Source organism: Symphalangus syndactylus, chromosome 20 (assembly GCF_028878055.3).
Source record: "Symphalangus syndactylus isolate Jambi chromosome 20, NHGRI_mSymSyn1-v2.1_pri, whole genome shotgun sequence".
NCBI lineage: Eukaryota > Metazoa > Chordata > Mammalia > Primates > Hylobatidae > Symphalangus > Symphalangus syndactylus.
This window is the reverse complement of record NC_072442.2, coordinates 22,434,751-22,451,325: the sequence shown is the minus strand read 5'-3', so window position 1 is coordinate 22,451,325 and position 16,575 is coordinate 22,434,751. Positions and strand designations below refer to the sequence as shown.

The following is a 16,575-nucleotide window of genomic DNA, read 5'->3' as shown; positions in this document are numbered from 1 at the left end:
GGGTGACAGAGTGAGACCCTGTATTTAAAAAAAAAAAAATTTTGACAAAATAACTGATAAACCACAAGCTAATCCTGGGATGTGCACATGGCCTGGGATTAGCCTGTGGTTGGGCCAAGTGACCTTGGTCAAGATGCTCAGTGTTGTTGTAACTTGCTCAAGACCACACATGTAATATGTGGAAGAGGCCATGGAACAGCTTAGAAGAGAATGAGAGCTGGGTAGGAAAAGGATGAATCCCAAGACCAATTGGATTGAAGCACCAAGTGAGTTCAGATATTTACACTGATCTAGAAGAGATGGGCCTTAAAGATCTGAAATGGAAAGGAATCTGAGGACAGCTAGTATGCCCAGTTAAGTCTTCAGGTTACCCTGGGAGATAAATGGTACCTTTTGGATACAGCTGTAGTACAGCTGGACTGTGGCTCAGAAAAGGTTGGCCCAGGCTGGGCGCCGTGGCTCACACCTGTAATCCCAAACTTTGGGAGGCTGAGCTGGGTGGATGACTCGAGGCCAGGAGTTTGAGACCAGTCTGGACAACATGGTGAAACGTGCTCTCTACTAAAAATACAAAAACTTAGCTGTGAGTGGTGGTGTGTGCCTGTTAAGTCTCAGCCACTCGGGAGGCTGAGGCATGTGAATTGCTTGTGAACCCGGGAAGCAGAGGTTGCAGTGAGCTGAGATTGCACCACTGCACTCCAGCCTGAATGACAGAGCAAGAGTCCGTTTTTAAAAAAAAAAAAAAAAAAAGGTTGGCCCAGCCTCGTGACAGACTGCTGTGTGTGCACAGGCTTGTACAAACCTCCCTGACCAGGCGCCCAAGAAGCAGGGAAAAGACTCCTGAGAATGCAGCCCCTGGGAGAACAAGATTATGTGTCCATCTGCTCTGTGACTGAGAAGAGAAAGGAATCTTGCCAAAAGGGCATAAAGGATCGAGGATGAGCCACAACACTTTGCTCACATTGCCCTAGGGAGCTGACCTGTTCAGCGCCCAGCGATGACCTCTGCTTGATGCCAGCAGCATGTAAAGGTTCAGAAGAGGGAGGCCTCCAGCATTCTGCTGGAGAGATTTATGATGATGATGTTGAGGGCTGCATTGAAATACATGAAAGGATGCAAAATAGTATATACAGTCAGATCTCAGCAGCAAAGACTGAAATACATAAAAAACCACTGACATTGAAATGGCAATAACACACACTAAGGCAGAGAAAGGACAAGATGATCACCTGCAGCCAGCAGAGCCCCTTTCCTGTGAGTGTGCACTCTGGGTGTAAGCAACCAGTTAAGGGCAAGTGGGGCTGGGTCCAGGTTGAGAGGACAGTGCCTTTGGCAGGATCCTGAGGAGCCAGCCTTGTTCTGCTGCCCTGTCCAGTTGTTTGGCCTGAGGCTGAAGAGAGACATGGAAATCTATGTAGGTCAGTACTCAAATGAGGAGCAGCTTTTTGTCTCCATAGAGGATGGAATAAAAAGTATCTTATTCCTAATACTGAAGCCAGGCTGAATGGTGCCTATTCAAAAACATCAAATGTCCTGGGCTAGAGTCAGGAAAGTAAACCCCTTCCCCGTGCTGTCCCTACTCCCCCAACATACACATTTTAAACAGTAGGTGGAAGCCAAAGTCAATCAGATCAAAGTTGGCGGGGTGGGGGTGGTGGGTGGGTGGCCAGGGTGCGCAGTGGCCCTTGATCTTATAGGCCCAGAGCCTGCTAATTTGTTCATAAGGAGAGAACTGACCCTCAAGAGCTGGAAGGATTGGGACATGGAAGCCAGTTTACAACCATATGGTATCCTGATGAGCCTGCACTCAGAGTGGAGTGTTAGCTGGAATGTGCACACCTGCAACTGAGGGTTCTAAAGTCATAGGCTAGGCCCTTCTCCCAGGTAGGGTCTGCACATGCACACCAGCAGTGACGTTCCCAACTCTAGATAACTATGTGCTAGGCTCTGGGCTAAGTGCTTTACATAATGTTGCTCAGGACAACAGGACAACCCTATGATTTAGGTGCAATGGCTATCCCCATTCTACTTGGAGGGACTGAGGTTTAGATGTTACGTAACTTGCCTAAGGTTAGAGCCATTAAGTTTCAGGACTCTGATCTGATCTGAACTCCGTCTACACCTGCACTGTCCAGTGTGGTAGTCACTAGTGACATGTGACCATTTGAAGTTGAATTAAAATAAGAACTTCAGTTCCTTAGTTGTGCCAGCTTCATTTCAATTGCTCAGCAGCTATCTGTGGCTAGTTTGGTTGGACAGTGCACATTTATGGATATTTCCACTGCTGCAAAAAGTTCTATTGAATAGCACTTGTCCACACTAAATTGTCTGTCTTCCTTTTGTTCTTCAAATAAATCAGCCTCAGGTAGCACAGGAGCTGTTCTTTGTAAGCAGGTTATATGGATCTGTTCTCAGGTGTGGATTTTTATTTATTTTTTCCTTGCAGATATGGAGTATATTTTCTTTAAGAAAACTAAGAAGAAAATGCCACTCAGCATTGTTGGTATTATCAATAGGTCAGCAGGAAAAAAAAAATACTGTGATAAACTTGTCTCTCTGATACCAAGAAGAAATTCTAGTCCAAGCTTCAATATGCTTCCTGTTTTTTTCGCTAGGTATTTCTTTTACTGCCGCTCTTCATTCTTTCCCACATTTCATATTGGAGGATTGGTACAGACTTTAGAACTTCATTGACAGGAGCAAATCCAGTATCCACTGATTTCTTCTCAAAGGCACTCTAACCCATCAGATAGCCCAGCAGTTTCATTCACATGAATACTCCAGCCATGAAAAAACTCAGTAGGACACAGACGAATCCAATCAATAGAAGAAAAAAATTGATTGGTTTTGGGATATTTGGTGCATTCGATTGGTCCAGGATTATGAAACCTAAACCTGCCATTGTAAACAGGAAGCTGGATGCAAGTCCTTCCATAATATACTGTCCACTTACTCTGTAGGCCAAGAATGCTACTGGCCTCTGATGCCCACGTTCATCAGCCAATACTTGGGGGTTCAACAATATCATATAATTATTCCTCCAGTCATGAGGAAGTAAGACACCACCACCAGAGCATACACAGTCATGGCTGATGGCATGTGCAGCCAGGGTGGCTTCTTCAACTTCAGGTTGGACCATTCGAGCACTAAGAATGGGACACGGTACAATGTCTCCATGTTGGTGGCGGCAAGGGCTGTTCTTGGCCTCAAGCCCCACGTGGATTTTTATTCTTAAAGAACAGTCTTGTTTCCAGGTTTTGGGGATGCAGATCTTCCTGGAGCCCTCTATCCCTCCAGGGGAGTGGCCCAAATAACCTCCCCTTTCTTCATAAAGGCCCCATTTTCCTACCTGACCCTAGTCCCCTCCCTTCAAACTGGGGATCCTCACCCTGTAATAGGAGAACACAGAGAAGAAAGTCAAAAAAGTTCATTTTGTTTTCTTTCACATGAGGGTTTGTTCCTGGCAAAGGGTGTCAGGCTGAATACAAGTTCTGCTAAATAGAAGCATTTCTGAGGGCAGTCCTTTAAATACAACTTTAAAATGAGCCTGGAAGCACAAAGGAACAGGCAAGGATGGGAGAGAAGGCTTTGTGGACAGAGCTGCCATAGCCCAGCCTTTACTCCTTAATCTCTAGGGAAATTATTGGGGGTGCAGGTGGGGAAAGGACAAAGATAACTGCAAGATATTTTTATTTATAAGAAAGGTAACTAAGCTGCTTTTCAAAGAAAACAAAAAGACGGCAAACCCAGCACCCAGCTCTGAAAGATCTATTTAAACCAGCAAGAGAAACTGACTTCAGTTGTGGCACCCACAGCAACTAATTCCTGGTCCAGAAGACCGAGGAGAACTGGTGGGTTTGGGAGAAGCAAGCCCATCCGCCCTGTACTGTGTCTATCTGCCTCCAGCCTGAGTCCAGTCCGGTAGTATGGTAAAGGAGAGTATGGCCTGAGGGAGAGGGAAGACAGCAAATCTAGCAGGGAGCTACGAGTCTCCGTTTCCGGATACATGCCCAAATCCACTCTGGGGAGACCTGCTGGGCCGCAGGGTTCTTGTCCCTGCTACCCAGCACGTGCGTGGCTGAGGTCATATCAAATTCCTGTACCAGGTCCCCGTTGAATGCCACAAAGTAGCGTCTGAGACGGCTGAAGTCTGGTGTGGAGGGTGGCAAGTAAAGCCGCACCCCAGTGAAGATGTCCAGCAGTACCTGCAAATGCAGAGGGGTCAGGGTGGGGTCAGACCTACACTGGGTACAGATGGGTCTTCACCCAGATGAGCATGGGACAGAATGAGGGAGCCTAGAGTTAGGACACAAGCAGAGGAGTTTACTGGGATACCATGCATCAATACCCCCACCCCTCCAGTCACTCCAAATTATACAGGAGTGACACGCCCCTCCACCCCTGCCTAGGGGAAAAGGAGAGTGGACAGGCCTCGACATCTGGGACCTGGAGATGGGAAGAGTACACGTGTATAAGAGCCACCCAGTCATGGTGGGCAGGCGGAGCTGGCTCTGACTCAGTGCCCCCAGACTCAGTGATGTGCCCTGAGACCAAGCAGTCTACTCTACAACCTGCTAGACTGAGGGGTCAGGAGTCCTGCTTACTACTCTCAATGGGTTCAAGGACTTCAGGCTGGGAAGAGAGAGGGGAAAGGTTTCTACAGGTCTGTTGGGGACCGAGTTCAGGCCTTCAGCTGTCAGACTTCTATGCTTAACTCCTGGATGGCGGTGGGGAGCGTGGGGGGCACAATGACATGGGTGTAAATCATATGTTTACTTCTCTATCTGTCCTTTGAGCCATCAGCTCCCCCAGAGTTCAGCCAGTACTAAACCTAGTTCTTGGCATCAGAAACTGCTCAAAAGAGGCCGGGTGCGGTGGCTCAGGCCTGTAATCCCAGCACTTTGGGAGGCCAAGGCAGGCAAATCACTTGAGGTCAGGACTTTGAGACCAGCCTGACCAACATGGTGAAATCCTGTCTCTACTAAAAATACAAAAATTAGCCGGGCATGGTGGCACATGCCTATACTCCCAGCTACTCGGGAGGCTGAAGCCGGAGAAGCGCTCGAACCCGGGAGGCGGAGGTTGCAGTGAGCTAAGATTGCACCACTTCACTCCAGCCTGGGCGACAGAGCGAGACTTATCTCAAAAAAAAAAAAAAAAAAAAAAATTGCTCAGGAGATGTTGCCAAACCCAAGACTGACAAGTAAGTGTAAAAGGGAAAAGGCTCCTCTCCTGGGAGGAGAGTCAACAAGCCAGTGCCCTCTCCCCCACTCAGTGCTTGCTGGACCTGCTTCCACCCTGACCACAAACTCACAATGCTGCATTCCCACACCCAGACTGGGCCTTCCCCTTTAATGTAAATGTTGACTTGGGGCCAGCAGCTGAGTGAGTCCCTGCAGTCTCTCCTGGCTAGGCCGGGCTGTTCTATCTCCTGCCTGCTGGCACAGTTCTTCCTCTCTGCTCACTGGCTGGCCACCTCTGCAAGGCAACAAGAGGACACAGGGTGAGCAGCAGCATTGCTGACCCTGCCCACGACAGAGGAGTGGCTGCAGGCAGGGAAGAGGTTTAGCCAATGTTCCCCAAACACCTTTGCTCATCCTCTTTCAAACTTCTTCTGCATAAGGTTGGGAACACAACCTGGGCTAAACTGGCCCACGTGGTGTGTTGCTGTTTTTACCCTCACCTTTGTTTGGCACAGGGTCTCATCAGCAGCTTTCCGCTTCTCCCCTACTTTCACTGGAGAAGACTTCATGGCCAGCTTCTCTCCCGCCTTCATAGCAGAAGGCTTTGCAGTCAGCATGTTGCCTGCAGGACAGAGAGGAAGCTGGGTGTGGTGGTGCACACCTATAGTCCCAGCTACTCAGGAGGATCAATTGAACCCAGGAGTTTGAGGCTGCAGTGAGCTACGGTCGTGCCACTGCACTCCAGCCTGGATGACAGAGTGAGACCCTGTCTCTAAAAAACATAAGATACAAAAGAACTAAGAGGGTAGGGATTGCTGATAATGCTCCCTGAAGTCAGGGGCAGTAATGGGAAGGACCAGGGCCTTTCTCTGCTATGAGCATAGGTAAGAGGGGAGTGAAGAGTTATCAGCTAAGCCCTTTACTCAAAGGTAGCTTATTCCCTGGTCAGACTGGCTGTCCCCAGGGTACTGCTCCATTCAGGTTTGCTGAGCAGATACAGGGTGCCCAGCAGAAGGGTCTCTGGCCCATGGCTGGACACACACCAGGAATGCAGTCTGTGTCCACTGCAGTGGACATAGATAATCATGAGATCTCAGGGCTGAATGTGAGAGTGGGTCCCTGCCCTTGGATCTCTGCCCCTCACACTGCCCTCTTCACCATACCAGCCCCCTCCCTATCCTTACCGTCTTTGCTGTTGGAGTTACTCAGCTCCCCTTCTGCTTTCTTGGTACTGGCTGAGGGCTTGCTGGGGGCCTTGCGGGACACAGCAGACCCTGAGGGACCCTTATTCTCTTCACTGCTACCCCCTGTAGTGGAGCTCCCCTCATCTCCAGCCACTACAGTGAAGTCTGCCTTCTCCTTGGACAACTGGTACAATTCCTGAGGCGGGGAGGGACAATGTCAGAGGGTTTCATTGCCTTCCCAGTCTGGCCTCAGAGGTGGTGTGTGTGATGTACTTTAGGCGCATATGGGAACAAAGATGTGAGAAAGATAAAAGAGCAAGGAAAAGGAGTTGGCTCCCTTGGTACCATTCCAAAGTATGGCCCTATAGCCTGAGTAATCAGGGTACAAATCATTGTTCTCTGTACAGCAAAGCAGGCTTTGCTGGGGCAACAGGAGCAAACTCTTATTCCCCAGACTAAAGGCTGCTCAGTGGGGCCTCGCAAATGCAAGGTTCTCTACTCAGAGATGGAGGGAGAAGGAAGTCTAGTGCTGTGCCCCTGGCCCAGCAGCAGTTTGTCTCCCTCTCTAATTGCCCTCTTTGCTCTGCCTCAGGAGAATGGGGGAAAGGAGAAGACAGAGGACATGTGAATGGTCCAGATGCCCAAGGCTCCAATGCCTGGACAGTGGGGTGGAGAATACACATACAGCCTAAGAGCTGCTACCTTGAGTTGGGGAAGGTTAGTGGCAGATTTCCAGTCCTTATCATCTCGGATTCGGGTGCAGCGAGGGAATCGGATGGAGATCCCGTCAGCTGTGTGAGCCTCTGATTTGGAGAATTCAGCCCCTGTGATCTCCCACACGGCAGCTTTCTGTCAGGAGTAAGCCAGCAGGTCATCACTGGTTAAGAAGATAGTATCAGTGGCCGGGCGTGGTGGCTTATGCCTGTAATCCCAGCACTTTGGAAGACTGAGGTGGGCAGATTACTTGAGGTCAGGAGTTCGAGACCAGCCTGGCCAACATGACGCAACCCTGTCTCTACAAAAGATAACAAAAATTAGCCAGGCATGGTGGCGCGCGCCTGTAGTCGCAGCTACTCAGAAGGCTGAACCCAGGAGCTGAATCGCTTGAACCCGGGAGGCAGAGGTTGCAGTGAGCCGAGATCATGCCACTGCTCTCCAGAATGAGACTATCTCAAAAAAAGAGAGAAGCAAGTATTGGCCGGGCATGGTGGCTTGCACTTGTAATCCCAGCACTTTGAGAGGCTGAGGCGGGTGGATCACCTGAGGTCAGAAGTTTGAGACCAGCCTGGCCAACAAGGTAAAACCCTGTCTCTACTAAAAATGCAAAAATTAGCTGGGCGTGGTGGCACCCCTGTAATCCCAGCTACTTGGGAGGCTGAGGTGAGAGAACTGCTTGAACCCGGGAGGCGGAGGCTGCAGTGAGCCGAGATCTTGCCACTGCACTCCAGCCTGGACAACAGAGTGAGACCCTGTCTCAAAAAAAAAAAAAAAAAAAAAAAAAGTATCTCCCAACCAGCTAGAAGCAATACAGAACAGTTAAACCAAAAAGACAGCTGGGTGCAGTGGCTCACGCCTGTAATCCCAGCACTTTGGGAGGCTGAGGCAGGCAGGTCACCTGAGGTCGAGAGTTCAAGACCAGCCTGACCAACATGGAGAAACCACGTCTCTACTAAAAATACAAAATTAGCCGGCTGTGGTGGCACATGCCTGTAATCCCAGCTACTTGGGAGGCTGAAGCAGGAGAATCACTTGAAGCCAGGAGGCGGAGGTTGTGGTGAGCTGAGATCGTGCTATTGCACTCCAGCCTGGGCAACAAGAGTGAAACTCCATCTCAAAAACAAAACAAAACAAAACAAACAAAAACCAAAAAGGCTTTGGCTAACAGCTGGGAAACTTGGGTCCTAGTTCTGCTGTTGCTGAATAACCTTAGGGAAGTCCTGTTTGTTCTCTAGATCTCTTTCTTGGTCAGTACCAGAAGGGATTGGGACAGATTACTTCTAGAACACACCCTTTGTGCTGAGGGGATAGGTACTCTCTTCTTCTGTCTCTCTCTTTTTAAAGCAATTGTATTGCAGAAACAATTCTATTCAAAATTCCTCAGAGTTGTCTGGTTGTCCTTGTGCCTATCACTTGGCTGGAAATCCAGATCCCCATCCCTGGGTGGACTTTCAGTGAGGTGAGATGGATTCTCTGTGGCACTAGAGAACCTGCAAGCTAATTCTATGGGCTGGAGGACCCCAAGCCACTGGGTTAATACCTTTGGGTCTGGGACGATGAAGTCAGGATAGTAGATCTTGTTGACCTTCAGCCAGCTGGGTATTTTGCTGGGGTCCTAGAGGAGAAAAGATGCTATTTTGGGCTGTTCCCAACCTGGAATAAGGCTTAAATCCCTTCTCTTGGTAATAAGATTATAAGAAGCCACTTAAACAGCTGACGTTTGAGTCATGTGATCCTCCCAGCCCACAGTGGGTATGACCTAGAGGCATGCAAGCCATTTTCCACGAGGAAGGCATTCAGAGATTTTAAGGCCTAATCCTGCTCCCCTGAGCAAGCTGCAACCCTTCTTTCTGGGGAGACAGAAAAACAACACCTGTAGTCCCCAAAGCACAGCCTCTGTCTCAGTGATGACGGTCAGCCCAGAGGCCAGGGCCAACCAGGTCCCTTCCTCACCTTGCTGATCTTCACCATGTCTAGTTCCTTCTGCAGGCGGGTAAGCGTGGCATCATCATGGCCTCCTGCACACTTGGTGACTGTGCACCACTTCTGGCTGTCAGGGTCGTAGCAGCCCATGAGGAAGATTGACATCATGCCGCCTGGGAGGGGAGCGTGTGAGATGAGTGTGGGTTGGAGGAGCCATCTCTGCCAGTCCCAAGAGCCCAGGGTCAGGAAGAGGACCTGGGTCCTGGCCGTCAGAGTGCCAGAGTTTACCTCTTGGAGCTACCTCTTACTAGTTGTGTAATTTTAACCTTTATAAGCCCCAATTTCCTCTTCTGTAAATTAGGGATAATCACACCCAACGTGTTGGGCTCTGGGGCATTGAACTGTGTTGGACACATGATAGATTGCTTAAAAGTATTAGTTCCTCAGACTCCAGCTTCCTTTCCAGTCAGGAAAGAGATTCTCCCTGAGGAGAAAGTTGTCAGGCCCTGACGAAATAATTGGTGGTAAGTGTCCTTCTGCTAGGCTAGCATAGGGTACTCTATTCTGACTTCTCCCTAACCGAGTAAGCAGCTCTGCTTGAGGTGACTCAGGCCAGCTTGGGGCCCTAGATCCTAGGACTTCGGAAGTCATAACTGGCCATGCTGGCAGATCAAGCCAGTAACAAGGCCAGCCTGTACCTCAAGTGGTGCCTTCTAAAACAGTACCACCCCAGGGAGCAGAGGCCACCCTGACCTTTGCTCCCTTGCCCATAGAAGGCCCCAAGGACCACCAGGTCAGCTGTGTCGGCCATGGCCCCCTCGTTCAAATAGTCTTTCTTCACTTTCAGCCAGTGCCGCTTCCCAGGCTCATATGTACCCTGAAGGGAAGCAAAAGAGAAACCACAGAGTAGAAAGGCAACTCCATGAGGATGGGTTCACCCCTTCACTGCTACACACCAGATCTAGCCCAGTGCCCCTCCCTTGGGGTAAGAGCCCTCAGGCTCCAGGCACTACAGGAGACACACAAACCAGTCCTCCAGATCCAGGAGACATCTGCCCACACTTCCCCAGCAGCCACCCCAACCACTGCAGGCTACCACTGACATCTCCTGGTCAGGGCTGGAAAGGCTCAGGGGAGAGGGCTGCGAGTGAGTCGACAGGAGAAGGCAAGCGGGGCCACCTTACCTTCACATCCTTCAGCACCAGCCCCTCCAATCCCTCCCGGATCACCCGGGTTATCATGTCAGCCAAGTCCGAAGCTTTCTGAGGGACAAGAGAGATGCTGAAGTTGGTGTGAGAGTGGAGAAGGTGGTGAGTGAGGGGGGGTTGTTCCTTTTCACACACTAGTTAAGTGCCCACTGGAAACACCCTTACTTGAAACATAAGTGACAAAGGGTTAGAAAGCAGGTTGCTTCTCATCCCAAACAGAGGGCTGCTGTGGCTTTGAAACACAGGAGGCTTATCTAGGAAGGATTTCCATGCCCTACCCTTCTGGGTGAAGACTAGCAGACAACGTATACAATAGTCAAAGGCAAACATTATCAGGAGGCTCCATAAGACATTAAGATTTATTCTTCTAGTCGCGCTTGACCCAAGGAGTTCTCTGCCCTGCATTCAAACTTCTAGGACACTGCCTAGCATAGGGTCTTCACTTACTGTGACTCGCTTCATTTCTGAGAACATTATCCGGTTTGGAATTTCAACCATGTTGTCATGAAGAAACTTCCGCCGCTCACACAGAGGCCTGAGGAGAACAGGAGAGCTGAGGTTAGGCCGGAATCCTCCCTCCCTTATTAGGAATTCTGACGAAGGAAGGGCCACAATGATAAAACTGCTATTTCAAGAAAGGGTTTGCCATGGATCAAAGACCTCGTGTAACAGTTCTGCTGTCAAGGGCTGCAAGGGCTCCACCGTGACCGAAGATGGACAATTGTGAGCTGTGGCATAGAGCCAGTTCATAGTTGTAGTTCCTATTTCTACTTCATTGAGCGAGCCAAGGGAGAACTGGCCTGTAGCCCAGATTGTATAAATTCTGGTCCCACTTGAAAAATGACTCCAACTCTCATTTTTTATCCCCTGCACCCTGCTTTGCCCCAATCCCAAGGCCAACCCCTGGGTAGGCAGGCTGAGACAGGCCTTGGGACCCAAACCCCAAATCCTACCCCCACCAATTCCTTCCCTCTCTACTTCCTTCTCCTTCCCCGATCAAGTATATGGCTGCAGCAGGAGGAATGGGGTAGAGATACATTTCTAAGTGAGGAAAGGGCTGATACTGGTTTCTCAGGCACAAGCATATGGATGCAGCTAAGTCAAGACCGCTAATTCTCTCCAAGATGGTCCCACCCATGGCCTCCTCCGTAATCAGGAGCTTTCTGTTGTCAGTCTCTTCTGAAATCAAAACCTCTGAGCTGAAAACCATCTGCCTTATGCCCCCAGGAGTGCCATTGGAGCCCCTGGGGTGCCATTGGAGAAATAAACTGAAACCCCACATGCTCACAGTCTATTTCTCTGCAATAGTCCATTTTGCTTTAGTAGAGAAACTTCTTTGGGGGTTTGGGTCTCTTCTGTGACTTAAGCTCTCAGAGATGAGATGGAGTCAACACATGGGCTCTTTCTTACACTAAATGGGGAACTGATCATGTAGCAATTGTGCTTCCTCTCAGCTCCCTCTTGCCATTGCCTTTGGCAAGCTCCTGAGCACAAACATATGTGCCAGCTGGTTCCCTGTACCCTCCTTTCCAACCTGAAGCCCCCATCTTCCTCACCCAGGAAATGAAAACAGATTCCTGGCAGTTTCTGGGTTTAAAGATGCTAGCCAACTCACCTGTCCATCAAGCTGACATCATTAAAGTAGATACAATCAAAAACAAACAGGCAGACATTAGCATCCTGGAAGGCTGCTTTCTGTAAGGGAAAATGAGGTAGTAGGTACACAAAGGACAAAAGTCAGTGTGAAAAAATAAGGAGTACCAGTCCACTTCTGGAGACCCCCTGAGGCATCGGATGAAAAAGTCCTATTTCTGCTCTGAAGCCCCTGGACCATAAGGGCACTGAGCAGATAGTGCTAAATGGAAACCAACCCAATTATAAGTTGGTTCCCAATACCAGCCCCTTTTTAGGAGAAAAACAAAAGACAAAAAACCAAACCAGAAACCGGTCAGAAACGAAGAAGGCGGCCCACACTAAGGGATATTTCCTCCCTTTTCAGACTGCAGTGTGCATCCACATGTACATACACTCATTCGTTCTTGCACATATGGCCCTGAGCTAGTACCTTGTGCACTCCCAGAGTCCCAAAGGGCAGTGGTTTGCCTGTCTTGTTGTCAATCAGAAGCACTTCAGAATCCAAGATCATGCTGTGGCCCCCAGGAAAAGCCTGGGGAATGTAGTCCTTAAAGTGGGCCACCTGAAAGCAGAAGGGGAGCTTTGGTGAGGGATGACATGGCAGCAGGGACCCCAAACCATGCCATGGAGGGCAAAGCCTGGGCCCAGACAGTATACAGAACAAGATGTGGAAGGCCCAGCTAATGTGCAAAACATACAGCTAGGCATTGTGAGCCACCTGGACAAGAGGGAGAGGCCATCTGTTTCAGTACTTCTGTCCAAGCCCAGGAAGAGGTCAGCCCATGCTGAGTCACTTTCTATGGGCTGTAGAGAAGGTACAATTTTTGAGGAAAATGGAAGAAACAGATTAAACCTGTCAGGGGAGGAGGAGGAGGGTAGGTGGGCAGAGATTAGTGCCTACTGCAGAAGATGTGTGACTATCAGGCTGGGGATTGGATTAGGGGAGAACAGACTGCTTGAAACCAGAAAGGTAGAAATGAACCGCCTCAGGTGCAGCAAGGAAATTTGAGCAGTGTCTTCTCTGAGTGGGAGCCCTGAACCCACAGCCATCACTACCCAGGATGCTTAGAGCAGGAACAGGAAAGGCCAGCACATCCATGCCATTCCCCTTCAATCCCTAACCTAGCCCTTTAAGAACCCAAATCACAGGAGAGGCAAGGGATGAGTGAACACTGGGTAAGGGAAAATTAAGGAAAGGACTAAATCTGGAAAAGTGTGCTCAGACTTCTTCCTGGGTCACAGATGGTGTCTATTTAACACCAACCTCACCAGAAGCAGGTCCTCTGTGATTTACAGTGCTTCACAGAACACGTGAACCTGCACTAAAGCTCCACAATGAGGCCACTGCTTAGCCCTCCTCTTGAACATATGAAACAAATGGACTGACTGCTCTGTTCCCAGTGCTCCAGCAGGAAGGCAAGGCTGAGGTAAGCACGGGCTACACAACACGTTCCCCTGAACCCCCTGAGGCTCTGAAAAACTGAGTCTGAGTTAGGAAAGAAAAGGATAGCAAAGATAGGAATTCCATCTGCTCACAAGCTACTGGAGCCAGATGTTCCAGCTGCTTTTCCCTGAAGACACCCCCAAAGGCTCGGAGTGGAGAAGGGTTAAGGAATAAAGTTCCAAATGCCACCCAATTAGAGGAGGAATCTAGGCTCCTAGATGTCCCCATAAGACTGTGTTTACATCAGAATGTAAACTTCATGGTGGCCAGAACTTTTGTCCATTTTTTCCACTGCTATATCCCCTCTAGCTGTAACAATGGGTAAACATCTGATAAATAATTGTTGAACAAATTAATGAATGACAGCCCAATAGCCCCTGGTATATAAGCCTTAGTCTAGCTCACAGGAAGCATCTGGGACATGGAAACACAAAAGACACACAGCAACTCACCAACTGAGCTCACTGTCCCAATATCACTGTGGGCAAAAGAAGTATCACTGTTCCAGGGAGCTCTGTCCTCACGAACCCAAGTCAGGGCTCTTTGGCTCTCCCTGCTGAGCAGCCCTTCATTATTGGAAGACTCCAAAAATGAATAAATGAATTAATTCACTCAACAAATAAAAAACAAACCCTTCTTGTGTACCACAGCTGGAATGGCTATGGGACTCTGGCCCTGAGATTGTTAGAGGCAGAAAGGGGAAAGACGGTCCTGGCGGAAAGGAAGGCACTCATACCTTGTGAGGCAGGACGGGCTTAAGACTGCGGCTGAAGTAGCTGAAGTGGTCTCCATTCTTATGCACCTGGACTCGCTCTCCATCGTACTTGATCTCAGAGAACATGCCATTGGGACATTTCTTCATCGCATACTCAATGGACTTGCAGGCCTCCGCCTTGGGGTGGGGAAAGCAAAGCCTGGAGACTTTCAATGAGGGGCTACTAAGCAGCGACAGCCAAAGACCTTGCAACTGGGTTAGTGAGGGCAGGACCTGGGTCTTGAGACTGACTGCCCACAATTAATGCTCAGGGAAGGCTGTTGTAGAGGTGATGGGAACGGAAAGGGCTGGGCAATGTTGTATTCTGCCTATAAAATAATCACCAGAGCTGACATAGGAGCTTGCCTTTTGAGGAATATGAATGCTATTCATTGTACAACAAGTAAAAGCCCAGTGAAACAAGATTTAATTTTTTTCTCAATAATTCAGGCTCTTGTAGGGCCTCTGGCTTATTATTAAACACATCAGTTCTCCCAGTAAAAGAGGTATGTGAAGCTAAGGTTAAAGAGTGCAGGTGACAGTGAGGCTGGCAGGGTGAGTGATCAGGGGTCCCTACAACAAACAGGGTTTCCAGATACTGGAGCGCTTACTTACATGCCTACCTGTGCTAGCCTAACTCAAACAACAATAGCTACCATTTTGGGAGCACTTCACATACATAATCTCATTTCATCCCCGATGTGACATCCAATGTGACAAATATTGTTTTCATTTTTGGATGATAAAACCGAATGTTAGAAAGATTAGGTGCTTGCTTAAGTTACGCTAACAAATGGCAAGAATGAGATTTGAATCTAGGCCCACCTACAAAACCTGTGTGGTTAACCACTAAGCTATATAACCCATGCCAGTCTTTAAATGACAAACTATAGAACAGACTCCAGGAGGCATTTTTATAAAAGTCAGAAAGGCCACTACTGCAGGTAGCCGCAGTCCCATCTCTGGGATGGAGATCTCACTGTTTTGATGCTGGCTATCCCACATTCCTAGCAGGGAGAGAACACTTCCCTATCTCAAACATAAAACCCTAAACCAAGGCTTTAGTATGACAAACAAGACAGTTTCAAAAAAAGCACTGTACATCACTCAAAAATCCAAAGAATCTCACAGCAGGCATGGCACCATATGTGGTGGGCCCTGTCACACAGGAAAACCAACGCTGGAAAGGAAACCCCATTTCTTATGAAATGAGCAGAGGCCTAAGATGATGTCTGTCAGAGTCAGCCTTCATTCCTTATGTGTCCTTCCTCTTCCCAAGTCACCCTGTCATAGGAAGCCTGGCTCTGCCGCCAACTCTCAGATCTACTTTGCAGTAGGTCACAGAATCTCAGGGGTTACTTAATACATCCATCTGTCTTCAGGTAAGATAACAGATAAACCATTCTAGGGGGATGCCTCAGGCAGTCTCAGACGTCATCCACACAGGAGACTGAAGTTCAACAGAGGCTAAGTCACTCATCTAAGATTCTACAGCTTCTTAGTGGCACAGCTGGGCCTACAGCTCAGGTCTTTCCACTAGATCCTCTGTCTTCTCCTTTGCCTTCGCCTCCTACTGAGAAATACCCCCTTGCACCTCCCTCTTCCTTCCCTAAACTCCTCCAGTCAATTTGCAAGCGCTCTTAACACTCATACCCTATCCGATCTCAGCCCGAAGAATGTGGAGCTTGGAGAGGCTGGAGAGCAGAGGCAGGGCAGCACTCCTCACCAGCATGGGCTGCACAGGTGTCATCAGTGAGGCCTGGACGCTCAGAGCTCGTCTCTGGCCCGGCTCCTTCTCCACCTCCTGCGCATTGTGAAGGACTCGCTCCACCACATCCTGCAGGTTGCGCGAGGCTTTGAAGGCTTCATAGGCATTGGGGTCAAGGGCGTCTAACCTGCCAAGGGGTACAGGAACAAGGAAACAAAACCACTGCCTTTGTTTGACTCCATGGCTTTGGACAGCAATCTGTCCTCACAGGAGAAATCCTCATCTGTAGAGAAGGGGTTGTGTTCTATTGTCTAAAGACTTTCACAAGAGGAGAGAAAGCTCTTGGAAAATTCAGCTTTTTTGAGATACTGTGCCTAGGTGGATGTCGCTTTAGCGAGGAGGGGGCTGGAGTAGGCAAGAGACTCATACTATACTCACTGAACATATGCCACACTTCAACTGTAACAACTCTGTGAGAAAGGTACCGTTATCTCCATTTTATATGGGAGAAAATGGAGGCAGAGACAGGTCAAGTGACAGATCAGGGTCCCACAGAAAGTAAGAAGGTGGAATGGGGATTCAAATCCTGATTGGGACTCAAAAGTCCTGACACCAGTTGGGAACAAACGAAGCTAACAAATGACAGCTCAGGCTGTCAGAGGAGCTGCTACTTACACATGTTTTGCACCTGAGTTCATCTTCAGATCATGTTTGATCAACCTGATGATGCATTTAAGGTCATTGGCTGTACACCTAGGGGGATGAGGCACATTTAACTTGGTCTTGAAGAGCTCTGGAACCCCAAGGGAACCTTCCCTT

At 49.0% G+C, this 16,575-nt stretch overlaps 1 protein-coding gene and 1 pseudogene across 6 annotated transcripts in view; both read right to left on the bottom strand.

Annotated features, from left to right (window-relative positions):
• Positions 1-726: 726 nt before the first annotated feature.
• LOC129470310 (oligosaccharyltransferase complex subunit OSTC-like) lies at positions 727-3,325 on the bottom strand (annotated as a pseudogene).
• An 87-nt stretch (positions 3,326-3,412) lies between these two features.
• Positions 3,413-16,575, bottom strand: part of LIG3 (DNA ligase 3) — a 41,930-nt gene continuing 28,767 nt past the window's right edge. For 4 of the 6 annotated variants that reach the window (XM_055257991.2, XM_063628552.1, XM_055257994.2 and 1 more), the window contains 14 exons: positions 16,432-16,509; positions 15,775-15,943; positions 14,031-14,186; positions 12,281-12,412; positions 11,831-11,910; positions 10,663-10,750; positions 10,192-10,269; positions 9,761-9,884; positions 9,038-9,180; positions 8,625-8,699; positions 7,070-7,216; positions 6,368-6,563; positions 5,684-5,805; positions 3,413-4,205 (listed from right to left, as the gene is read on the bottom strand). In XM_055257991.2, the coding sequence (XP_055113966.1) occupies positions 3,972-4,205; positions 5,684-5,805; positions 6,368-6,563; positions 7,070-7,216; positions 8,625-8,699; positions 9,038-9,180; positions 9,761-9,884; positions 10,192-10,269; positions 10,663-10,750; positions 11,831-11,910; positions 12,281-12,412; positions 14,031-14,186; positions 15,775-15,943; positions 16,432-16,509 (1,822 nt within the window). In that variant the 3' untranslated portion in view covers positions 3,413-3,971. The other 2 variants (XM_063628553.1, XM_063628554.1) reach the window with 2 other exon arrangements.